Source organism: Gouania willdenowi, chromosome 7 (assembly GCF_900634775.1).
Source record: "Gouania willdenowi chromosome 7, fGouWil2.1, whole genome shotgun sequence".
NCBI lineage: Eukaryota > Metazoa > Chordata > Actinopteri > Blenniiformes > Gobiesocidae > Gouania > Gouania willdenowi.
Window position 1 is genome coordinate 23,093,981 of NC_041050.1, and position 27,159 is coordinate 23,121,139.

General features: G+C 37.3%; 1 protein-coding gene across 1 annotated transcript; it reads right to left on the reverse strand.

Annotated features, from left to right (window-relative positions):
• Positions 1-506: 506 nt before the first annotated feature.
• tm9sf4 (transmembrane 9 superfamily protein member 4) lies at positions 507-27,159 on the reverse strand. Its single transcript, XM_028452760.1, has 18 exons — positions 27,114-27,159; positions 24,993-25,106; positions 22,469-22,568; positions 22,240-22,396; positions 21,052-21,196; positions 20,864-20,987; positions 20,631-20,752; positions 19,734-19,845; positions 14,384-14,454; positions 14,179-14,311; positions 12,771-12,852; positions 11,526-11,601; positions 11,356-11,439; positions 5,968-6,143; positions 5,826-5,889; positions 5,624-5,743; positions 1,489-1,578; positions 507-1,042 (listed from the first exon to the last, which is right to left on the reverse strand). Exons 1-18 carry the CDS (start codon positions 27,129-27,131, stop codon positions 893-895), a joined length of 1,938 nt encoding a protein of 645 aa, XP_028308561.1. The 5' UTR covers positions 27,132-27,159; the 3' UTR covers positions 507-892.

The window sequence follows — 27,159 nt, forward strand, 5'->3', positions numbered from 1 at the left end:
AAAGCTAATGTGAAGCCTCTTCCATCGTGAGAGCGCTAATGCTAACACTGTAAAGTGTGATCATTCAGAATCACACAACTTGTGCCTGCATGATCAGAAGACTGGTAGCTCATCCCTACTATCACAAAGGCACTCGTGTCTCCATGACGATGACAAAGATGATCAATAAGAGGTCAAACAGCACTGACCGTGGTCAGAACAAAACTGTTCAATGGCTTTCATACGAGAAAGAGAGTTTGAACATCATCTCACTGAGCATCAAGGAAAACTTCATACTTAGCGAATAAGCCTAATGCTAATACCTTAGCAGGACACAAACAGGGAGAATCTCAGAGAGCAGCTTCAAAGATCAGGAAACAGATGTGCTCCACATCACTGCATACAGTACATCTGCAGCTCCAGCACTGCTCGGGGAGTGTGTGTGTGTGTGTGTGTGTGTGTAACCATCAGAAGGAGTGAAGTGTCAGTATTTGACGGTGCAGCCAAACCAGGACATGAAAACAAAGTAAAAAATAATAGAACATTTAATTTACCCTTTCATGTGTTACAATAAACAATTTCCACAGGCCCACAAAGAAAACGACAAACAACAACAACCACGTCACCATGCCCCTCCCACCATGATGTGTTCAACCCCCAAAGGATGTCACTGACTGCAGGGAGGAGACAAAAACAGAACTTAAAGGAACACACCACCATCCTTTGGCCTGCACACACACACACACACACTCGCACCTTACTGCTCTTCCTCACACTGCCAGGAGGGGACGCTATTGCACCATCAACCACCCTTGTTCCTGCTGCAGACAAGCCAGTGCTTGTTGGACATCAATAAAAAATAGATATAAAAAAAGTGACAAAAACAGGTTGGAGGCCGACGCAGATGCATGGCTCAGTCGATTTTGACCGCAGCGTAGATTTTCCTGATGAACATGTAGGCGGCGTAGAAACCAATGGTGCCCGTCAGTAGCCAGAAGGACAGAACCATGAGCGCCGTGTAGCCGAAGTACAGCAGAGACGGAATGAACTCCACGATGTCCAGCTGACACAATTCAACACACAAAAAAGTGACACGATTCAACACAAATAATAAACCAGAACACGAGCAGGAGGAAGTCAAGCTGAAATAATTTCATCTACTCCACATATTACTCTCAAGTGTGATTAGATTCAAGAATGAAACAAACTTTGTCGCATCCAAACTATTCTTATATTGTATTTTAGTTTAGATCAAACATATAATTTAAAAAAAAAAACCAAATGCCAAAAACCCAGAAAGTGAGAAAGAAATATACAAAATGACAATAAATACATAAAACCACAAAAAAACAGAAACTGAAAAATATATTAAAAATGACAAAAAAAAAAAAAAGCACAAAAAACAAATTGTACAAAATGAAAACAAAAATACATAAAATAACACACAAAGTCTTTGTTGATTCTTCTGTTAATGTTCTGATTGGTCATTATTCTAATGCCGGTACGTACCTTGTTTATAAAGTAGAAAATGGCGTAAATCAGGACGTAGAACGCAGAGCCTCCGGAAACCAGGAATGATCTCCACCACCACCTGTAGTCCTGATCCAACACAAAACATCAACCGTTACACAATGTCCCGCCTAGTGTCAAAACACAAAGCAGATCTGTGCAGATCTTGGGAATATTCCAAAATATTAACTTTTCATGGGAATTATTTATTGGAATGAACCAAAAATTGGGAGTAATTTAAAATATTGTATTTTAAAACAAATACCATAAATATTAGCATCCATGACAATGCAATTAAAAACATTTCATTAAACAGATGTTTTTATAATTGGTGGCTGCATCCAACATGGTTGCATATATCTGTTTTCAGATATAATGTGAACACATTGATGTTACTTTTCTTTAAACACAAATCAAACTTCGGCAGCTATTAGATGGGAGGGTTTTAAAGCATATATAAGAGGGCAAATGATTAGTTCCACTAGTCCAAAACAAACAAATGTCAACATAGAATGAATGACTTAGACTCCAAAATTAGGGAATTAATGAAGGCGTCTATTCTGGCCTAGTGATTAAGTACGCTGGCCTTGTAATCAGAGGGATCCCGGTTCAAACCTCACCTGGGCCATCACTGTGGGATGTTGAGCAAGTCCCTTAACCCTGAACAGCTCCCCAGACGCCGCAAAATGGCTGCCGACTGCTCCCCAGGGATGGGTTAAATTGCAGAGGACAAATTTCAATATGTATGTGTCACAACATATATACATGACAAATAAAGGTTTAAAGCCCAGTTTAAATTAATTTAATTTATATAGTTAGAAAGAAAGCTTCCGAGTTTGATAACATCGGAAGGATGTTTTTGGATTTTGTTAGAAGTGGTGATATTGAAGAGACACTGGAGATGTAAGGTCATTATGAAAGTACCACATTTATTATGAGGAATGCAATTTGAATATTTTATGCTATTCTTTTCAGGTGATCTTTTGTTTTTATATGTTTTCATGTTAACTTTTTTTATTTCATTTTTTACTTATTTTTTCTTATTGTTATTTATTTTTATTCCTTATTTGATCATTACTGTTGATACTGCCATGTGTTCGTGTTGGGGGACTATTCAACTGTGTCGGTATATTGTAATATATGTTCAATGTATAAATGGATAAAGCAATAAATACATGTTTAAAAATTTAAATAATAAATAAAATAATTAAAAAACAACATTTCAACTGGAGTTGCATAGGAATTTTCAAAATTGGGAATTCTACATGGGAAAAAGTTGGGAAGTTCAAAAATTAAAGCCAAACAGGGCTCCACACAAACTTTTCCAGTGGTGGCACAAAATTTGGTCGTACCCTTTTTTTTTTAGCGGGGAGGGGGTTACAGCATAGCCATGCATGCTGATGAATAGTTGACCTAACTGGCGTACCGTAGTTTTGTATGAAGCAACTCAAGATATGCTATTTGCAAAATGTTAACCTAACAGTAGTATAACCAACTTAGCATCTGCATTGCTTCACCCTATGGATTCTTTTAAAGAATGAATAGAGGTGTTAAGCACAATGGCAAGCTATGAGCGGGTCATTTATAGAGTGACAGGGAAGGAGGACATATTTAAGGAGATATGGGACCCATTCCTGTTATAGGATGGAAATGGAAATTTAATTTTACCTTGATGATAATGTGTTTGAATCAGATGCATGAAGCGAGAGTCAGGGTGTTGTTTTTTTTTTGTGTTTGTTTGTCTGCTGTCTGGCCTGAGTGAGGTTTTTTTGTCAGATACTTTAAGTTTGTACCTGTTTCTATATACATGTATATAAGTGAGGAATAATTCTTTAAAAATATGAAGTAAAATCCAAAACTCAGACCAAAAACACTGCTGCTACAGAAAGAGCAGGAAAAAAGAACACAGGCAGGAAACTGCTGACACTGTTAATGCATAAAAGTGTGAGATTATACAAAATTAATCCATCAGATGATACAGTGCTCTGTTTCACTTTTATTACATCCCAGAAGGGTTTCAGATGTCGTCACTCAATTTATCACACACACACTGAGATGAGAGCGCATTGTGTGTTCCTGCTGATGCTGTCAGCGTCACTATAGCTGTGCATATGTATGTATGAATGAAAGATTGAATGATCAGGGTGGGTAGAGCGCTGGCTGGTGGAGCCTGGAAGTCGGTGATACGGATGGATCATGCATTCTAGGTAGGGTTGTAACGATTCACTCAACTACCGATACAATTCAATTCACAATACGATTCTCTCATTATTTATTTTACAAAATGATACTGTAGACAAATGACTGAAAAATAATTTTTTTTTCTTCGAAAATAAAAATAAAAATACTGTACTTTGTATTGTTTTTTTATCTTTCATTGTCAAATGAATCCCTTGATAAACTATGCAAAACAATGCAATTTAATTTAATTAAAAATAATTCCTGAATAAAATAAATAAATAAATAAATACAAATTCATTTAAATTCTGGCTCAGCAGTAAAATGTGCAAAACTGCATAATAGTTCCTTTTCTTTTTAAAAGTGCAAAGGAAAATGTATTTTGTGAGTTAACAATTGAACTTCAAAACAAATCTGATATCTACTAAATAATACAAATAAACAAACTATGGCTTTCATTCTCCCTCTCTTGTTTCTCCCTTTCCTCTCTGTGCCTCTCTTACCTTGTCCTTTCTTTCTCACTTCTTTCATTTTGTCTTGGGAATGCCAAAATGCTTCCACACTTCTGATTTAAAACATGGTGGTGCATCCTGAATTTCAAATTCTTAATAGATAGCACTCTTTACTGTATAAAAAAATAAAAAATAATCTTTTTTTTCTTTAAACTAGTAAGTAATACTTAGTGCCTGTCGTAAGTATGCATTCAAATAGTGAGAGGAGCTTAAGTAGAGTTGTCAATTATGGCCAAATGAGTATGTGTTTTGAAGGTTGGATGTACAAAGAGATGTACATACTCTGTTACTGTTATAAAGGGGTATATTTGCGGGTGCAAAATAAAATAGTGTGTGCGATTTACCTGGTTTAATTCTATGGGACATGGGCATGATAAATGTGTTTGTTTTTTTTTTTACTCTTTTATATTTTTTTCGTTTGGTGTATTTTTCTGTAATGAAAAATACACCAAAATACACTGTATTTTTGTATCTCTGTTGTGTTTTTGTGCATTTTTTCTGTAATTATAGTTTTTGTTGCCATTGCAGTGTAATACTGGAGTCATTTTGTGTATTTTTTGGTGTAGTTTTGTGCATTTCTGTTGTCATTTGGTGTATAAATATTTATTTTTTTGTGTATTTTGAGTCATTTTCAAATTTTTTGTTGTTTGGTGTATTTTTCTGTAATGTTTGTTTTTTGGAGTCATTTTGTGTGTTTTGGAGTCTTTTTGTATATTTTTGGGCATTTCTGTTGTTTTGTGTACTTTATGTATAAATATTGTTTAGTTTTTTGTTTTATTTTACTCATTTAGTATATTTTAATTATAAATATTGTGTGCGCGCGCGACATGCACATAATCCGTCAGGTTGTTGAGTGATTTAAAAAAACAAGAGAGAGAGAGACCCGAAAGTACCACGAAAAATAAACATTTTGCAACAACAAAATCGCAACTCTCTCTCTCTAAACGGCTCTGTGTGTGTACACTATGTGTGTGTGTTTACATTGTAGCTGCTGGCATCTTACCCCTTAACAAAAAGAAGAATCTTTCACCCTTGCGCAGAACAATAATCATAGTGGAGCTGTGTTGTGTACCCATCCGCTCACAAAAAAAAAAGTTACATTCCTCTGTCTGAAGAAGCAGATAGTTTGTGATATTGTCAGCTAATGCTAGTATATCATTGCGAGCATGGCTGCTCAGACGCTCCCCCCCGTTTCCGGTCTAAACTATCTTCCTCTCTCTGACTCGTGTGTTTGCAGTCCGTTTCTGCTTGCGCAGTCCCCTCACACACTGAGGTCAAAAGCTGAATAGGTTTCACTTGCCGTGCCGTCCAGAAGTGAAAAAAAAAATTAAAATAAACATTTAGCCCAGTAAGATGTTAGCCAGCGATTATATCCCAGAAGTTAGCGTGATAGGAGGAAATCTAGCTTTGTAGTATAGGCCCTTAAAGTATGACCTTTAGCTTACCTCTGCACAGAGCTGAAAATAAACCATCACAATGCTGATCTGAGAGCAGGAAACCACCAAGATGATGAAGACCAGGAAGAGGAAGCCAAACAGGTAATAGAACTGATTCTCCCAGATTGCCTGTTGGTGGATGAGACGTGCAGCTGTACTGGACATGGGAATAAAAAACAAACCAAACTTGTCCTAAAATTATCATGCTTACACTGAAAATGAAGAAAAGCTCGATAAACATGGCACCAAACGGTAAAATCCCAGCCATCAGGATCCTGGAGGACAGAAAGAACAGGAGAGTCCATCACTGACCAAAAACATACAAAGCTCGAACACAGCAGTGCAACACTTACCCAACAAACTTGTTCATGTACCAGCGCTGCTCCGGGACCTGCCGAGGGATCTGATTGGTCCGTACAGGGTTATCATACGGCTGTTTACGGAAGCCAAAATAATAGCCCAGGTAGACCAGAGGCATGGAGATCCCAAACCACATACACAACAGGGCCAGCATCGTGGTGAAAGGAACCTGACGGCACAGACAGAGCAGAAGGAAATCAACCATCACTGCTCTGCTTTTATACACACGTGTGCAATCAATCAATACACAATACTGATCATTACCCACAATTCAAAGCTTTGTCCATTTGGACACATTCCTGCTTTTTAACTAATCCTTATTTGTATTGATAACACAGAAATGAGCAACAGGCGATCCTCGCTCTAGTTTTGTTCCCCCAAAGTAAACGCAAAAAAAATTACTCCAAAACACACAAAAGAACAGCAACTATTCACAAAGTTCCAACCAAATTACACAAAAGACTCCAGAAATACAAAATGTCAACAAAGACACACAAAATTAGTCAAAAAAAACACAAAACGACCACAAAAATACAAAAAAGAAACACACAAAATGAGGGTGAACAACATTTTTTTAAATCATAAATATGCAAAATAACACCAAAAACTAAATATATCCAAAAAAAAAAAAAAAAAAAACACCCCACACAAAATGAGAAAAAAAAATACAAAATGATTTTTAAAAATACAAAAAATTACAAAAACTATGCAGTGATGATGGGCCCTCGCACCTGCCACGCCCGCCGAGGCACGAGGCGACTCCTTCCTACCAGCTGGGTTCAAAGTCAAACTTCATTCCGTATGGCACGAAGTTTGGTAGCGGAGTGGGGAATTTGTCTCCCGTCTGTGTAGTGCTGGCGAAAATGATTATGTTTCATAAAATGTCCTTATGCTCTAGAACAGGGGTTTTCAAAGTGTGGGGCTTGCCTCCGCTGGGGGGTGCCAAAGTTCTTCATGGGAGGCGGGGAGTGCAAGAAAAAAATAACCCTAAGAAATTGTGGTAATTTTCCTCAGAAAATGCAGAAGAAGAAAGGGGGGTCTCTTTCTCCTCAGCTCAAGTGGTTAAGGCAGTGGCTCTCAACCTTTTAAACCCCCAAAACAAAGGTGCCAGAAACCGGTGACCCCCACTGTACCTGAAGGTGGTTGAACACAAACATGAACATTGAAAAACAGTCATGTAGAGACAAAGCCATCTATAAAGGGGAGAGCTTCTTGGGGCGCATCCACAAAGTCAGCAGAATGATGGTCCATTATTCTATTAATCTGTGATAACCACATGTATTTATTTATTTATCTGAATAATATCCACTGTTATCCAGGAAGTTTATTATTATTTGCGCCATAGCATATAGTCATCTTAAAGATGTAGTTATTTCTTTATTTTTCTGTATTCTGTAAAGCAGCTTTGAGTCCCAAAAAAAGCACTATATAAAATTGATGCATTATTATTGATATAAAAAATAAGCATGAAATATGGTGAAAAGATGTTAAAAGTGACAATAATGGGTTAACATATGTGACACTAGGTGGTAAAAGTGGTGGAAAGGGTTTATAATTGCCGAAAATGTTTTGAAAATTGAAAAAATGTGCAGAAGAGGCATTGAGATTTCAGAAAGAAGTGGCAGAAATGGGAGTAATGTAGCAAAACTGCATTAAAAGGATCAAAAATATGACAATAAAAAGTAAACATAAGCAGAAACGGGCTCATATTGTCAGAAAAATATTCTGTTTCTTGAAAGCATTTGGCGACCCCCTCCCAGTGTCTTGCAACCCCAAATGGGGTCCCGACCCCAAGGTTAAGAACCCCTGGGTTAAGGTGTTCTGTCTATGGTGGATTTCTCAAGCATCTGACCACAGGTGTAAGTGTGCATAGGTGTGTGGGAGTGTGATCATTATGGTTCTGTCTCAATTATCAATTAAATTCAAAAAAGCTTACAAACATCTTTACATTGCGAAAGCAAGTGCGAAATTGAACTATGTACACACAAAGACATTAAAGAAGCACTATAAACATTATGCAAAAATAATAAATGTAAAAAAAAAAAAGCAACATTCATGTAATAACATTTATGTCTCCCTGTTTGTCTCCGTGTCCCTGTTCTCTGTCTATCTTGGGTCTGTGTTGCTTCATGTGTGAAGGCCTGTGGGTGTGTGTGTGTAACCTGACACCGGGGTATAATCAGCCACACAAGCATTCCCTTTGAAAAATGTAGCATAACTGCTGGGAATATTTTGACCAAACTTTGCTAAGTTAGGGTCAAGTACCTAATTAACAACATTTTAAAACTTCATTAATTTAATGAACCAATGAGGGATTAAATTCTTTTTAGCTGTGCTTGAGAAGACAGGAGCTAATTGATTTAGATCGTTCAAATGTTGTTGGTAAGCTACTAATCAGGGCCATAAGCATGTAAAATGGCGTAGTTGTTGCATAAAGCATTTATAGGAAATATGATTACTATTGGCCAAGAACAAACACGTATGACATATCTGTAAAAAGTTAGTGACGGATGTCTTTGTAGACCATAAGCTGCAGTGTATGAAATGTCGGCCATAGAAAAATTACGTAGAGACAGGTTTGAGCCTGCTGGGACCTTCCAGTGATTATTTGTGTGTGGAAAAACATCTCATGCTCACAAGTAGGTAGCACTGTTATACTTATTGGTCTGTGTTAGTTGTGTAAAGTGATCATTTGTGTGAAGTTTCAGATCGATAAGAACGTGCACAGTAAAGACATTACAAATTTACCGTTTCAGGGGTTAAAATGGCGACCTTGACCAGAGTTGAAGGCTTGTCACGCCCACACTGTGTGAGATATGGAAATACCTTCAAGACGTATTGACTTCTCATCAGTCCTTTAGTAATGTGCAAAAGTTTCAGGTTTCTATGATGATAGCTAGAGGCTAAGATGCGAGTCCATTAAATTGGATTAAAGATTAATTTTGATACAAAATAACAGGTTTCTGAACATGGTTTCAAGAGACTTTTTTGCATCCTAATGGTTTCTATAAGCCTGTAAAGTTTGGGACGTCTAATGCAAGTAGGCGCAAAGGGCTGTTCTTTTAAACAGTTGAAGGGGGAGCTAGAGAGCCAATTTTGAAAAATGAATTACAAAAATGTTCTGAAATTTTAGGTTTTGGTACCCTTAACATACATGGCATGTTTGGTCACTTAAAATTTCTAACTACTCCAATTGAGACATTCCATTTTTTGGCGAATAGCACTCTGCCACAAGAAAAACTCATTATCTTCCTGACATATGATCATCCACTTGTCCAGAGCATTTCTGAACACATGTGGGAAGATTGAGTTGAAAACTGTCAACACAATGCATAGTAAAATGAAAAAAAGAGCTTAATTTCATGTCATTTCTTTCCCTTTAGACCTAACAATGTGGTAAAAATTCACAGTTTTAACAGTGATTTGTCTCCAACTTGTCAAAAACGTTCAAGATTTAAAGTAGAAATTATGAACGCTCTAGAAGGAGTTTGTTTTCAAAGATGATGTGATTTCACCAAAAATCTTGAAAAAGTGCCAAATTTGGCCCGCTAAATTCAAAATTGCAGACTTCCCGTTGAAGTTAGGTTATAGGTTTAAATGACATTTTTGCTAGTCACGGTCCACTGCATATACCTACCCAATGCCATCCAGCTAGTTCCAAACAGAGAAAAGTTACAAACTCTAGGTGGCGCTAACGAATCCCAAAATGCATCAGATAAGTACACATTAAATTTTTCGCCAAACTATATATCGTCCTGCCAAATTTAATAAAACTGAGGAAGAAGAAGAGCCCTAACTAATTAAAAAAGCACATGAAACGACAAAAATACAGTAAATAACTCCAAAAAACTACAAATTACAAAAAACCCACACAAAATGATTAAAATAAAATAAATCAAAATTAGAGAAAAACATGACAAAAACACACCCAAATGACCATAAAAATGCTAAAAAAAAATAACAAATACCCACACAATGTAAGAAAAATATACAAAATGATTAAAATAAAATACAGAAAAACAATACAAAACAAATTGTGCAAATATAAAAAACTAAAAATATGCAAAATGACTCAAAAAATGTATCCAAAAAACACAAAAAATGACACAAAAAACACTTAATGACTCCAGTAGACCACAGAAAGCGACACACAAAATGAGAGAAAAACAAAAAAAATATTTTTAAAAGAAAATGCAGTAAATGACAGAATATGCCAAATGACAAAAATAAAAATTTGTGAGAACAACAAACACTCAAAAGGAGAGAAAATAATATAAAGTGACAACAGAAACACACACAATGCCTTTGTTGCTTCCTGTGTTAATGATCTGATTGGTCATTATTCTAAATGCTGACATCAGTGTTGATTAGGTATGTAACGATTAATCGTAAGGCAGTTAAAAATCGATTCATAGGTATCACGGATGATATCGATTTTCTGACAATTGAATCGCAGTACTTTTTTTAACCAGCAGAAGGCGCTATCCGGAAGTGTTGGCGGCAGGCGGAGTCTGCTAATACTTTCTTTCTGGCTGCCTTCTACTCTTAAATATGTTCATAAATGATTCATTACCCCTTTAGCACCGAAAGAATATCTGTAATATTACTTGAATATCTGTAAAAGTCACGTTTTTCTATTAGCTCTGTCTGCTAGCATATCTCTTCTTCACTGCAAGATATCTGCATGCCAACCAACCACTGGGTTACCAGCGCCCTCTGCTGGTCCAAACAAATATGACGTAAATCAGTGCAATGACGGTTTTTTTTTAAAGTCCAATTGTTAAGGCACAAAATACATTTTCAGTTGCACTTTTAAAAGAAAAAGAACTATTATGCAGCTTTGCATTGTTTATTATAGAACCAGAATTTAAATTAATAGGCTTCATTTTCATTTGTATTATTCATTTATTTATTTAATTCAAGATTTATTTTTAGTTAAATTGCATGGTTTTGAATAGTTTATCAAGGAATTCTTTTGACAATGAAAAATAAATGGAAAATAATACAGTATTTTCTAGTTTTTTTCCCAAAAAAAAAATTTGTCTACAGTTTCATTTTGTAAATGAAAAAATTGTGAGAGAATCGTATCGTGAACCCAGTATCGTGAATCGAATCGTATTGGGAGTTGAGTGAATCGTTACATCCCTAGTGTTGATCATTTCAGATCAAACAGGTGATAGTAGATGGTGATAAAAGTTGTCCATCTCTGTTGTATAATATTCTCATTTCGGTCAATAAATAAAAAATAAAAGAAATAATAGTGCTACTCCAAAATTAAACTCTGACTTCACAGAATGCACCAATGAATGTTTTATGAGTTAGGGGATTAATAACATTGTTTTGATGGGATTAATGGGACATTTAAAGGAAGTGTGACTTACAGCTCCAGAGGAATGCTCTCCCCAAATGAAACAGTTCAGGATGAAGCAGATTCCAAACACAACAGCAGGGTATAAGGTGGCTGTCTGCAGAGGAAGCATAACAGAAAGAACACAGAAGTTCAACACACACATGCACCCACGATCAAATAGACAGTAAAACAGAGACTCACGCAAAACGCTCCTTTCTTCCATCGATGGCCCTTCAGCGTACGATAGAGTCGACCAGCAAAGTAGCCACCGAACACACTACGAAAAGAAAACCATAGAGTTAAATACAGAAACATAGAGGGAAGCTGAAATGTACATCAGTGATGTTGCTAGGTATGCGTCCTGCATCCCTGATGCATAAAAATCTGAAAGGACGCAGTAAATCCACTATCCATGCATCCCAGTAACGCACCTCATTTTTCCCATGAAAAACAACACATTGTGAACAACAACTTATGTTTAAAATCACAGTAACTAGCACTAGCCAGTTACGGTAATGCGGATTTCATTTCAAAATGACCGCTTATTAAGTGCACCCCCCCACCCCCGAAAGCTCGGTCGTGTAGAACGTGATCAGCTTTAATCATCTTCCCCTGCTCAGTGTTTGAACTGTTGTTCCTGGTTAAGTAAGAATAACTCAGTCCGTGTTGTCCTTTAGTTCTTTTTAGTCCAGCCTTTTGTCCGTGTCTATAGGTACACATTCACAGTCAGCAAGCTACCTCAAGTACAAACGTTTCAGTGGGAACTTCCGGTTTACAAAATAAAAGTCCATTGGAGCAACGTTATTAGAATGTTACATTCGAACAACATCAAACAACAATTTTAAAGTTCTATGGCTCACACAGACAAATATTAAATTATCTTTATTAATCAAGTTTACCTGTTCGTTCTCTTGAGGACAATTTTAATATGTAAAAAATTGAAATCAAGGAATTTACTCCCCCCCAAAAAAGACTAACGCCCACAACAAAAATATTAAAACTAATCTTTTCATGGAAAAGGAAGACTAACAACGTAACCAAGACATGAAAAACAAATTGGATGATATTTGGTGTGTTTCACAGCTTACGATGACACATTATCATAAGAGATGCTAACAGAAAGCTAACAAGAGTAAGGTTACATTTTATGGGCTTGTTTATTTCAGGCTCAGTAATTGTGATTAATTGTAATTGAACTTATGTAATTGTGAATGTAAATGTAATTGACTTTCAGGGAAAATAATAATCGTAATTTGAATTGTAATTGGACAAAAATGGCAATCAACGTAATTGTAGAGGAGTTATGTAATTGAACATGAATAACTGAAGACAATTGTATTTGAAAATTGTAATTGACCCCAAACCCGTTTCCAACCAGCCAATCAAAGATTTCCCATTAAAACTTCATAGTTTATCATAAAATCCAAACAAAGTGGTGCCACTCACCCCATAAACATGAAGAGGAAACAGGCCGTGGTCATCAGGGCTCCTCTACTGGATGGAGACAACATTCCTAGCATGGCAACAACTTAACACACACAAATTAATAAGGTGAACACTTCATCATAACTTCTGCAGGTTTTTAACATCAGCTATCAGTTAGAGGAAAACCTGTTGCTGAGGACCAGGAACACAAGTCACTTCCTGCAAGAGACCATTATGTCGGTGTTTTGAAAGAGATGTACATTGTGATTATTAGTACACAATATTATCAGCACATTATCAATATCTGCCGATATTGCAACAAAAATCAATGGTGGCCAAATGCTTCCTCTCTGTGCGTGAGTTGATGACTTTACGCTGTGATGATTCTCTGAAACAGTCATCACAATGGATCGCGTAGGGTCATTTTCTTTGGGTTTGGGCATCAGCTTTAGTTAGCGGCAGCTCATCCAGCACTTTTGGCAGCAGCTGTTTAATAAAAGCCACCATGTCTTTCCCCTCGCTTCTTTCGGGGACCTGGTACAGGTCCTCACATCGTTCCATGAGTTCTGCCTTACGCTGTAATAGGAAGCCAATAGCTTTTACGTGGGCTATGGTGGTCTCCGTCATTGTTATACGCCTAGCAGGCCTGTTAGCATCAGTTGTTTCAGTCGATTTCTCTTCTCCATCTTTGTTTCTAAATTGATATCTAGAGAGCCCTTGCAATCTGTCAGATTTGGAGCAGTTTTGTAAAGAAGAGTGGGCAAATGTTGCCACATCAAGACGTGCCATACTGATACTGATACTCTTACCCAAAAAGACTGAGTGCTGTAATAAAAGCCAAAGGTGCTGCAACAAAGTTAGTTTAAGGGTGTACATATTTATGCAAACAGTTTTAAGTTTTTTATTTTTCCCCTTTGAAGGTTTCAGTTTGTTTTTCAATTACATTGTACAGGTTATAGATCACGACAAAGGTGGAAAAAGCTGTGAAATTATTTATCTTGGTGTCATTTTTTTACATCACAAAAACCTGGCATTTGAACAGGGGTGTGTAGACTTTTTATATCCACTGTAGTTTGCTTGACAGACTAGCCAGTGGGTTCAGATTCTTTTTTTTCTTTTAGATGCACTGAGGAAATTTGACAATGTCATAGATTACTCTGCTGGCAGGAAGACCAGGAGAATAAACTTGTAAGGCTGGACTGAAGATTGGATGGTGCTTCTTTAGCTTGTGTTGGTTAATGCTGCTTTATAAAGTACCACCAAAAACTGCAATTGTTGAAGTTGATGTGTGTTCATTACTGCAGTTTTAGTATTTTATTGTTAAATCAGGAAGTTTTGATCTTTTCACAAAATTTGATTTTCTACAAGAAAACATTTTAGCATTTTAACAAGTTCTTAAATGAAAAGATTTGTAATCAAAGATACTCACAGATGACAATGAGGATCATGCAGAAGAGCTGGATCCCTGAGCCCAGCAGAGAGCTGAGGACCATGGGATAGCGAGGAGGTCGGAACACATCTCCGTGGACGTTCTTCCATCCCGACTCCTCCATGGTGTCCTCCTGAACAAAGAGCGGTACAACACTGATTTCTGATTCATCAGCGCTCTAAGTTCTATAATGAAGCTCTCTTACAATGTCATCGTCTCTGTTGTAGTTGGCGATGTCTTTCCTCAAAGTCCTGATGATGATCATACTAAGAATACCTGAGAAACAAAAAGCTATCAGAGCTAACGTCCCCACTTTCCAACCATCTGATATTCGCTTTGAAATAAAAAACGTTTTGGAACTAAAAAGTGGATTAGATATCAGCAACACAAAAAAGGAACCTTGCTCCAATCTTTGATTTGTTTATTATTCGAGATATTATGTTCAAGGCATCCTTTTTTCTTCTTTTACTGTGGATTGTTTTTTGTCTGCTTTCAATGCAGGCTGAACAAATGTTGAGCCATACACACGTCAGTATGCATACAATGTATATCGTTAGAATTGTATTTAATAATCAGTACGCTTTGGGTTACGGTTATTTGGAAAAAATATTGATTCACGATGTACTGTATGTTTGGTTTTGTTTTTTGACGATATCTAATATCTATATTTTTCCACAGAATTCTTTTTTAATTAAACATGTCTGCGTATTAAAACAAATGTCAGTCCGACTATCCTGTATGAAGGGTATTAATGTTTGTATTTTTTTAAAAGGAAAATAATGGCATTAAAATTGCAATACTTAATACTGTTAATAAGGGTGTAACGATTCATCCATTGATCAATGAATCAATTTATAGTGCTACGATCCAAATACATTGATCTGTGCTCGACAAGTTGGCTATCCTGATAACACTAATCGATCTAAAATAGGGATGTAATGATTCACTCAACTCCCGATACGATTCACGATTTATTTTAAATGGGACTGTACACAAATGACTGAAAAATATTCCTTTATTTTTTTGGAAAAATACTGTACTATTTTCTTTTTATTTTTCATTGTCAAAAGAATCCCATGATAAACTATTCAAAACAATGCAATTTAACTAAAAATAAATCTTGAATGAAATAAATAAAGGAATAATACAAATGAAGAAGAAGCCTATTAATTTAAATTCTGGTTCTATAGTAAACAATGCAAAACTGCATAATAGTTCTTTTTCTTTTTAAAAGTGCTACTGAAAATGTATTTTGTGCCTTACTGTATTTACGTCAGATATTTGTTGGGACCAGCAGAGGGCGCTGGTAACCCAGTGGTCGGTTGGCATGCAGTAATTCTTGCAGTGAAGAAGAGATGCTATGCGCTAGCAGACAAAGCTAATAGAAAAACGTGACTCTTACAGATATTCATGTAATATTACAGATTATTTCGGTGCTAAAGGGGTAAGGAATCATTTATAAACATGTTTAAGAGTAGAAGGCGGCCAGAAAGAAAGTAGTAGCAGATTCCACCCGCCGCCAAAACTTCTGGACAAGAAAAGGATACATAAAAAAAGTACTGCGATTCAATTTTCACAATAACGATGTGAACCGTAATACCTATTAATCGATTTTTAACTGATTTACGATTAATCATTACATCCCTAATCTAAAATAGTTCTAAAAGGTAATCGATCGAGACGTTCGGGTATGATCCAGCTCACGACGACATCAGAAACAATTAGCTCCTGATCAACACTCAATAAATCTCCCCAAATGCAATACCCAAATGCAATTAATAGATCTGAAATAGAGATACAAAGGGGATGGAGAATAAGACTGACCATAACTACTAAAATCCTGGCACACCACCTTAACCGATAGAGAACTACTGGGGAAACATGAATGAATCAGACGGATTCAGATGCAGGAGCACGTGGAAGCTAAAGCGACAGATATGAGCAGGTCTGAAAGATTGTCAAGGAAATTCTAGACTTTGAAAGCAAACTAAAGACGGAGCAAACCACATTTAAAGAAGAACTTAAGAAGGAAATTAAGGAAAAACTCAAGGACTTTATGAAAAATGTTGACCAAAAGCTCATGGCAACAGCAAAAGAATTGGCAATGAAAACTACCAGATTGAATGGAGCCAAATAGAGGGGGGCCGACGTGGAAAGCTGGAACATGGAGGTAAAAAGGATGCTTTACTTCAAGCACTAAACCAACAGAGGATACCGCAGGACAGGCTGACAGACAAAGAAGGGAGAAACCGGCGGAATATACGCATCTTTGGCCAGAAAGAAGGGACTGAGGGCAACTGAGCCGCACAATTCATTGAAGGGCTCCTTAAAGCGGAGCTGTCCTTGCCAGCAGAAACAGACCTGCAAATTCAGCAGGCACACCAAGCTCTAGTACAGATACCTGATATTCTCAATAATTTATTCTCTGAATAAGTTTTGGTTCAAATCTAACCTGTTCTACTTCACAAATGTCTCTGTTAGTGCTTAAGAAAACAAAGGAGAACATGCAACATATGAGGACAAACAGAAAACTACAAAGATGGAAGACAACATGGAGAAACAGCTGCATCAAAACCCCTTGTCTGAAATCGCATCGCCTGCACCCAGTGTCTCACTCTCAGCTGAATTTAAAACCTTGGATTTTGTTGACCGGAAAGGACAACTGGTTGATTGGGTTGAAAGTGAAACCAAGGGAAAAACCCGAGAAGTTATCTGTTCGGCTTGAAGTTGGTATTGAGTCTTCCTAGAGCCCGCAAACTGGCAGCATGGAGAGCAGCATGCTTTCCTAAACTCAGAATTCTCCCAGCTTCCTACCACCTGTGTGTGTGCAGGAGCTGGTGGGTTGTCAGATTTATCTTGTGACTAACTTAGAATTAAAGATAATTAGAAAGAACCCTGTCTTCTTTCCTTGGAAGGTAGAAGGTTAGCTCGTTAGCGTTAGCTCTGCAGAAAGCCTCATGATAACCATGTTAAACATGTTTCATGTTATAAAAAAAAAGTATCAAGTTCAACAACTGCTCATTTAACCTGAACAAATGTTGGTTGCACTTAATTTTTGATATTAATATTGTATTATTTTATATTGAAAAAACAAGCAGAAGAGTCAGGTATACTTAATATGTATTTTTATTGAAAATGTATTGAGTTGGACTTTATTCAAATAAAATGTGAATACATTTGACATTAAATGTTTATGTCCACAATTAATTTAAAGACAATTCCCTTACAAGAAACACCAGGAATCTAGGAAATCTCACTTGCTTTGTCCAGTATCCAGGTACTTATACACTGGTTACATGATTAATTTAGCTAAAAAGTTACTAAATCGATTTCAAGTCACTGAATTAAGGATGCACGGATTTCTGCAAGTTTTCTTATCCAGCTCCACAAAGGTCTGAAAGCCAGCCACTGTCCGCTTCTGCTGTGAAATGACCGACAAGCCCCCCCACCAGGTCATGTGTCCATGCATCTGCTACACATTAGTGATGGTGAAATGAGGCCTCATGAAGCATCATAACACTTTAACCAATAGGTTCGAGAAATGGTTTATTTCTTTACGCTTCATATGCACACAAAATCACCTACAAAACCACCTAAAAATTGTTATGGCTCTCGGGCATGATTATAAATTACTATCTATCCCTCCATCCATTTTTTGAGCCGCTTCTTCTCGTTTTCAGGGTTGCAGGGTCTGCAAATGCTTTTATCCATCTCTCAATGGGCGTTAGGCAGGAGTACATCATGGACAGGGCGCCAGTCCACCGCATTCATTTTAAATTCTTATCATTTTCGCAAAAGTGTCTGACTGGATTTGAACTCTGCCCCTCAAGGGCTTAAGCCCTGTTCTGACCGCTAGATCACGATTTCCCTGAAACGCTCAAGCATGTTATTTTTGTCAATTCAAAAAGATGGACATTTGAAAGCGCTTACATTAGGAAGATGTCACTGAATATGCATGAGTAACTTGGAGTGTGATGGGGAGATTTCAATCAGAAATACAGTGCTGAATGAGATGTACAATGGGATAAATGAAGATAATTTGACACGGTGAAAACCCAGGCACATTACACTTACAGTATGTAAAAAAGTGTCCGGAAAACGTACCCATAGTCCCGCGTAGAAAGAACAGGCTGGCACTCTCACACACACGCACGCACATCAGTTGTGTGTGTGTGTTGTAGCTGTTAGCATCTTAACACCAAATTACTCCAAAATAACGGATGCACACCATTATCTGGAAGCCGTTGAAAAGGTTTCAGGTCGAACAGACGCATAACGAACTTTCTTGCTTTTATAGATAGATGTGTAAACTAACTCCAATTGAAAGGTAGCTATCGATTGTACTGACATGGATTATTCTTACTGCTCCTTCAATTATTTATAATCACGTCATATAAAGATGTAGGAATGAGAGCAGCATTAACGTCACCCAATTGATCCCTGATGGGACCCTCAGGGATCAATGGTTTTCTGAATCTGAGCAGGTTTACAAAGTTTTGATCAACCTAATTTAAATAACCTAATTTTAATTATCCTAATGATATTATTTCAAATGATTCGACAAATATAGACTCTAGAAGCATCAGTTATTTCACCACTAGGGGCTAGAATATTAGAAGCCATCAAGTTATCATGAATCTATTGAGTGTATGAGTGTATTGAGTGTATGAGACTCCCTGGAATCAGTCTCGTCCACAACAACACACAACTTGCTCCCACAGATCTTCTGTAGCACTGATGAAATGTTGTTCATAATAAACACGCTGAGCAGGTGAAGCTGACGGAGGCTGCTCAGCCCCTCCCTCCCTGTTTTTAGCTTCACCAGAAACGGGTATAGCTTCACAGACACAAAAGTTAAGCGGAAGTGCTCGGCTCTGTATTTAGGAGTGCAAGATCAGTTGCATAATTTTTTTTTGGCAATTTAGTCTGTGTTGCGGGTGGCCGATTCGACATGTTGAGCTTGAGCGGGAGGGTTGCAAGGCAGGGGAATGAATGAACGGGCCTTCATGATGACAGCGTATCATTCATATCATGTCACTTTCAGTGGATTCAATTTTTATTGGTCAATTAATTAATCCCTAAAGTGAAAGATATAGGGCTCTAAATACCTGAAGCATCTGAGTGTTTTCCCGGTCAAGTGAAACCAGTCTAGTCCACTCCTGTAACATGTCCCAAGCTATGCGCTTGGGACATTAATTAGTATGCCGTGGAGTAATATGTAGAAATCACATCAGTTTGCGTATGGTAGATAGATGTGTGGATTGTGGAATGGATCTAGCCTCCAGCGTGCAAGAAGCAGCAAACAGCCTCTGACATTGTTTGAAACATAAACTACAAGACAGACACGAGACGTAAAAAAGGCATCAACTTCCCTGTAATGCAAAGACTGAAGGTAGTTTTCCACAGTTTTAGTCTGTGCAGAAGGAATAGCTTTAACAGTTTTATTGATGCACTCAATTTCAATCACACATTAGGAACATTCAATGCTAGATTTTGCTCAGTCTAGTTTAATTATGTAATTAATGTTCATCAAAGCTTGTAGGATGTGGAATTACCTGAGAGGAAGAAGACAACCACCACTGAGTTGACAATGGAGAACCAGTGAATCTGCACATCGCTCATGGTCAAGTAAGTGTCCCAGCGCGACGCCCACTTAACCTTGCTTTCCTGTGCAGGAGTGAAAAGGCCATCAGCTGACCGTTATTCGCTCTATTATGTTAAATCTCCCATCCAAAACGAGGCATAACAAGAATGGTTCGTGACAGGGTTGGTTTCAATTACCTTTTTCCATTAAAAGTATTTCTTCAATTATCCATGTTCAATTACAACTCAATTGGTGAATACGGTGACCAACATTTTTTCCAATTAGGATAAAAACTATTTTTTTTCCCCTTGAAAGTCAATTGCAATTATGTTCTTCATTCTTAAAGTTCAATTACAATTAGTCACAATTACTGAGCCTTAGATAAATAACCCTATAAAACCTAACCATCCTCTTGTGTTAGCATCTCTTATGATAACAGGTTGGTTTTGACCCATGTCTTAAATCAGTCGTAAAATACACTAAAAAATATTATCTATCATCCATCTTGATTTTCACCTCTTGGTTACCTTGTTAGTTATCCATGAAAATATTGGTATTAATAATTTTGGTGTGGACGTCTGAGCCAGGTAAACTTGATATGAAACATATTTTAATGATTGTTAACTAAGCATGTGTAAACCTTAGAACTGTAACATGTTTCATTAAATTGTAATTGACAGTCATAATAGAATTCTCATGCCAATTACAATTATAAAGTCAATTATCTAGACTGAACTCAATAACAATTCAATAACAATTTAACAGCAACATTTTTTCAATTACATCATAATTGTAATTAATGATCAATACATGATTACAATTATAATTGACCCCAACCCTGGTTTGTGAGACGTGTGAAGTCACTGACCTCCCAGCGAACCGAGTAGGTAAAGAGAACCTCGTTGTCTTTGCTTGGATTGATCTCCTGAGCAGCAGAACCACTGGCCTCAGGCAGGATGCACACCATCTCCTTTTCCACAGCCTTTAAATCTAACAAGTCATCGGGAAAAGTGTAGAAAATGGAACAATTATTTGTCTCTATGGAAATGTATTGCCTTCCTTTTGGAATGTAATTAAAAAAAAATGAAAGGAAAGACCAACCCTCGACTTTGACACTCTGCGGTACGACTTCAAACCTAACCACTCTGTAGTTGTGAGTTTCGCTCTCCTCCAGCTTTTCTTTGTGGAAGTACAGAATGAAGGAGAGATGGTTGTGCAGATAAATCTGTGAAAGGAGAAAAGAGGAGTAACTTCTTTAGTCTTTTGTGCTCTGACAGTAAAATACTTACCTTATTGTTGTCGACAAAGCCCAGCCTGTAGCCATGCTCATACTGAATATCCTTTACAACATCTCTCTTCTGCTCCTCTTCAGCTCCTGCTTCCCTGTTGGGGTAAAACTCTAATCTGGTGGCAACAGGAAGGTTGTCTGCGATCCTGAAAACAAACACACATAACGAAGAGTGGGCTTAAGAGTAAGAAGTGTGCGTGATTTCACAGCAGACTAACTCCCAATTTCCACTGGTTACGGGTCCGCTGCATTACGTCTCCCCCATTCCAGCGGAGCTGATACGTTTCACGTTAGTCTATGTGTTCATTTCCGCCGGGTCCGGTGGGTTGCGTATCCGCTCCATCCCAGTTCCGACAGTCCGGAGCCCTCCGGCAGAAATACGCAGGACTTCTATTTCTGACAGATGCTGGAGCACGACGCATCAACTCAGCACAGAGCAAATATAGCAAAACAGGAAGTTAAGCACATACTCAACATTAAAACATCTGGTTACTTTTCAAAATAAAACACTTCAGATCATATTCCAAGAAACGACATCACCAAAACATCATAATGGGCGGGGCCAGGCCCGGAAACAACAGGTAAGAAGTTTTCAGAAGTCATTGACGACACCATGGATGAGGAGAAGCTCATCCTTGAGGTGGACAACCACAAAATAATTTATGTCACCCATCCTTTTTATAAGAATAATCATAAGAAAAATAATGCATGGAATGCCATATCGCAGCTGTGGGTGTGGATGGCGAGTTAATAATTTTCTTCAGTACTGATGTAATGCTATTTGTGTAGATACATACATATTTTGCAGGTATTTTAGGTGATAATATGAAATTTCATGATGTGTAATTTAAACATATCTATGATGTTACTTGACATTGAAATTCAACTGCTTTAAGTTTTAAGTTTAAGTTTCTATAGAGTGGTTTCAGTGGGGGGATGTCTTTTACTTTGCCTTGTTTATCTGTTTGTTGTTGCATTTATAACATACCTTTAACTTTCTCGCGCAATTATGTAAATATCGCAAGAATTCCTCGGTCTCGTGATGTTAGTCGCCCGACCGAACTGCGCCATGGTGCACTCAAAACGCAACTGGTTGGGATTGCCGGACAGCGGAGCAAACCGGATCGGAGCTGTAACACAGCGGAGACGTATCTAGTGGAAATTCGGGGTAAGGAGAAGAGGCACTCACAGGTGGACGTAATACTCATCCTGGATGCGTTCAGCCACCAGCTTGCTCTCTGTGATGCTCAGAGATTTCTTGTTGCACACCATCTCACATTGTTTGTCTTTGTTCACCTTAACGTTGTAAAGTGTATTAACGATACGATCCCCACGCAAAACCTCACCTACAAACAATCAAAGGTAAAGGAAACGTGAGTAGAAAAGGCATTTATAATGAAAATAAGAGGATCTCTTACCCAGGTTCTCCCCTTTGTACACAACATGTTGTGGTTTGCAGAAAGGCAAGGAGTAGTATTCATAAGGCAGCTGTGTGCGGGAGCTCGTCAACTTCACAGCCTGAAATGCAGACACAGATGTGTTTAACTACTGAAGCTACTGTGCTCTGACAGACATACTGAACTCATTTTTAAAAATTAATTTGAAAGAATTGTTGGTGTTTAGTTCCAATATGAACACACAATAAAAGGTCAGTGTGTGTCTGTGTGCCTACATTTGTATAATAATTTGGGGTTAATGATGGGGTGCACAATATGCTAGGGGTGTAATGAAATAGTGAATTTTAATAATCCCAATGAAGAGGAAAAAACATGTAACCAATCTTTGTTGATGAAAAACCATTTAATGCAAATGTTGGAGACACGTCTGAAGTTCTCCCTACTCAGCCTGCTACACATCGTCCACATGAACAAACACAAATTGCACCTGAGATGCGTGAAAACATCACTGTTTTCACTCCCTGCACCAGTTCAACCTCTGCTTAGGAGAAGCTTCAGTGCTCAGATGTGTTAAAATAAGGACACGTTGGTCTGTTTTTAGACAAGCTGACTGTGGTGTTTGCTCGCTACACACAACAGACTTATGAGTCGACGGAGCATCCACAATCTCTAAGTTGTCCTCCATTTTGGAAACACTGCAGCGTGTAAGCTGCTATGGGAAGCAGGAGGGTCAAATGTCATTACGCCCCTTCGCGTTCTCGAAACTTTTATTGTCATGTTCATAATTCCATGATAACTTTTATTGTAAGATGTATAGAACAGGAGATATGAAATGTGCCGACACTCTTTCAGTTTGGGACCAATTTGGTCCCATTGACTCTATTATAACCACATATTTTGGATATACTGTTATCCTGACATGTCAAAGCGGTTTTCCCAAAAATATCTAATAAATCTAAGCCTCTACTTCAAAGTACAGGGAAAACAAGTTTTAGGTGGGATGACCCAGCCCAAGACACCAGGGTCAGCAGAGCATTATTACATAGAGTTTCAATGGAGGACATTTATTTTTACTGCAAATACATGGCAATAAAAAGCTGAAAACCATACAAATGGTCTTGATGTGTTGGGATACACATAAGAGTGGCATGAATGTGGTTAAAAATATATATTTTGTGTATGTGTGTGTTAAGGCGTGTGTAAAAGTCAAATAACAAAAGGCAAAATTAACTGGTTCATGAGGAGTTTATGACAAAAAGAATAAAACATTAAATATATAAAAATGTAATTAAAAACTTTAGATTTATGGTTAGGTCTGTAGTTCTGACGAGAGAAAAGTGGGAAAAATATGTATATATGACATACATGTAAAGGGTAAGGGTACCGTTGTGGTACTTATGGTCAAACAGTGTAGGTTTTTTCAATAAATGCTCATAGCTCTAAAAGTAATAATGGCTCAAAATCAATGTTCGCCGCTGGTGTGTTGTGTTTTTTTCCGTTTCAACTACCAAGGTAAATTCCTTGTACTGTTCTAAACTGTACCTGGAGGATACAATCCTTTCTGATTCTCAACATCAGTGTACCTATCAATTATTGACCTACTCAAGTCTGTAATAACTTCATATCAAATGTTCCACTTTGCAGCATATTTTTTAAAAACATGCATATTTTGTGTTTTTGTCATTGAAAAAAAATGGTGTTTTAATGACAGAAAGGGCATGAAAACATAAAAAATACAGAACTATAATTAAAACTTTATATCTAGATCAATGGTTAGGTCTGGAATTGTTGAAAAGAACTGCTGTAAAAAAAATGGGAAAAAATATTTATATATGACAATTTTACGACAGTTTTATGAAGGGTACCGTTTTGGTACCTAAGTTCAAAGAGTAACTTTTTTAAAGGTTCCCCCATGGGTTAAAGCAGCCAAGGACAATAAAAACATTTTTATAACATGGATAAAGACAACTTTCAGTTTGTGGAAACAACAAAAAAGTTTTTTGGGGTCACACTGGCATCATTAGTGGATAAGAAAAACTTTTGGATGAAATGCAGGAAAGGTTTTTAAAAATAGTGAATTATCATCCCTAGCAGCTTTAAAAAGAAGCAGTAAGAATAATCCATGTCGGTACAACTTATATCTAAAATTTAATTGCGTCTTACTTTATTTTTGACATGGGTTTTTTTTATTTATTAGTATTAACTTTGTTTTCTCACAGGAGTTAAAAACTAATACTTTTGAAAAAAAAAAAAATACTTTTTTTTCCAAAAGTATTAGTATTTCTAAAAAAACGGAAAACACGGAATTTGGAAAAAAAGACAACAGATTTTATAGGGCCCTAAAATATCTGCCAAACCATTCACAAACAAAGCAGTGTAATCCTTTCAAGATCCACAGAATTTATTGAACTGTCAAGAGAAAAGTCAGCCAACATGTGAAATGGTGAGTAAATACTGTTTTTCAGGATGGCTTCCAACCTGTTCCATTCACGTTTTCAGTAATTTTTGGATCAGATTCGAAGAGACAGTGACTGATCATCATCACCTTAATTTCTACTGCATCACCCTCGTGAAAGTCCTGAGGAGCCACTCCAGGCACATAGAAGGTCCAGACCATGGGCAACGAGGACGACAACAGCAGCAAGGCCCACCACGTTTCCTGCAACACACGCTGATGGCATTAAGTGTTTTTCTGACAAACAAGGACTCACACCAAGCCATGGACCATTTACATCATGGGGCAGGTTAGGATGTGTAGGACGTGTAAAACACAGCAGATAAGGAAACACATATGGCTGAAGCCTCCAATTTTCTGGGATTGCAGAAAACAAAACCCAAAAAAAAAAAAAAAATTTCACATTCTGAAATGGGAAAAAGTAATAACACTTCTTTCAAAAAAAAATTTCTTTTTTTTTTTTTTTTTTAAATCAGGTCCCAAAATCTCACAGAAATGTCCTACATGAATGTTTTAGGACAATATCAGACGTTTACACTATTTTTCACCTGAAAACAAACGACTGAATGTCTAGAAAAATGTCCATTTAAAAGTTTGCGCGACATGTTACGGTTCGACTAGTGATCTTGTTATCCTGTGACTAAAAGTGAATGCAGAAATTCATCTGAAGTGTATTTTTAATGTGTTGGTTCAAATTATTATAACTGTATTCAAATGTGAAAAGGCTCTGGTACAAAGAGAGCTGATGGTGAATTAGCTGAACTGGTGATCAGTTTACCTGGTTACACGTCATGGCAGAAGCATATCTAATCACATGGCTACAAAACGTGGAGGGTGATTTTCGGGTTGAAGGTAATAATTTTCAATTGAATGGGATTTTTCCTGTTAAATGGATGGCTGAGGGGCTAGCAGTATGGCTAACATTGCTCTAGCGAAAATCTTGCATGATTTCAGTGTAATCACCCCCTTTAAAAAAAACATCTGAATAATCTAAATATAAAATTAATAACAGTAGTTGACTCTTAATCCTATGTATCATGTTTGGCATGATTTCAGGGAGTTTACTAGAAAGTGAAGTATCTGAACAGGAGGAGATGATGAAACAGACACAGATGTGACGTGGAAATGAGTAAAACCCTGAAACAGAATTCATGAAATTTTGAAATAATAATATTAGTTAGTTACCTCACTGATTTTAGAGATGACACCAGCATATTTCACTGGATACATAATATTCATCTTTGCATGCAAGGATTTCTATTCAAAAATTGTTACACTGCGCAGCCCTGCACCTACAGCTCATTGACACGCGCTGTCCCCTAAAAGGAAATTAAATTATTAAAAATATGTGTGACATTTTTCACCAGTGACTTTGTAATAAATCACAATCACAAAATAATTTTAATCTGCAGCCATTTTCCTTCTATCACATATGTAAATGTTTTAAAAGTGCACAGTCATATCGCTTTGTTAAAACATGTTTTAGAGTCATCTTTAAATTAGATTTTTGAATGTTCCATCTTTGTCCAAAGTCCTACGGTTTTTCCTTAAAGATATCACACACACACACACAACAATGGTGTTCTTTCGATGAGATCAGATATCCCTCATCGAGCTGATGTTAAATCACTTCTAAACCACTGGAGCACAGACGCGACTCCGTCAGTTTCTAAACTCTGCTCCTTCAATCGGATTAATGTGTCCGGCAGAAGTACAAAAGATGGTCATAATCCAGTCTTTACAGTCCGATGTGATTATTATTAATTGATTTGGAGAAGTCTATGATAACTAAGTCTGAGCAGGAGTCTCATTCAGTGCGGCTGTGCTCTTGCTGTCTTTACTTCCTCTTTGCAAAATAACTCCCAGGAAGACCCGCCGCCATTGACAGCTGCAGACAACTGAGGTTAACGATTAAACTTCTAAACCATCGCCAATAGAATGACAGAAGAATGTGTTTAGCCGTTTAAAGAGCAGGTCCGGTTTTACATCCGTCCAAAGAGCTACTGCTGAGTGCTATTCAAGCTAGGTAGCGTTAGCACGATAACTAAGAACATTTAAACAGCGGCTACATCTTTAAATCACATACAAACATATGGAGGAATGGAGATCAACTTTAATTGTGACCCAATAACAGAGTAAAACCTGGATTGTTCTGTCAAAGAAGACAAAACGCAGTTTACTGGGAAGAAAAAGAGTTGGCCTCACACTTACTTTAGCCGCGGCAGCCATTTTGAATACGTGTCATTGGTGACGTTCC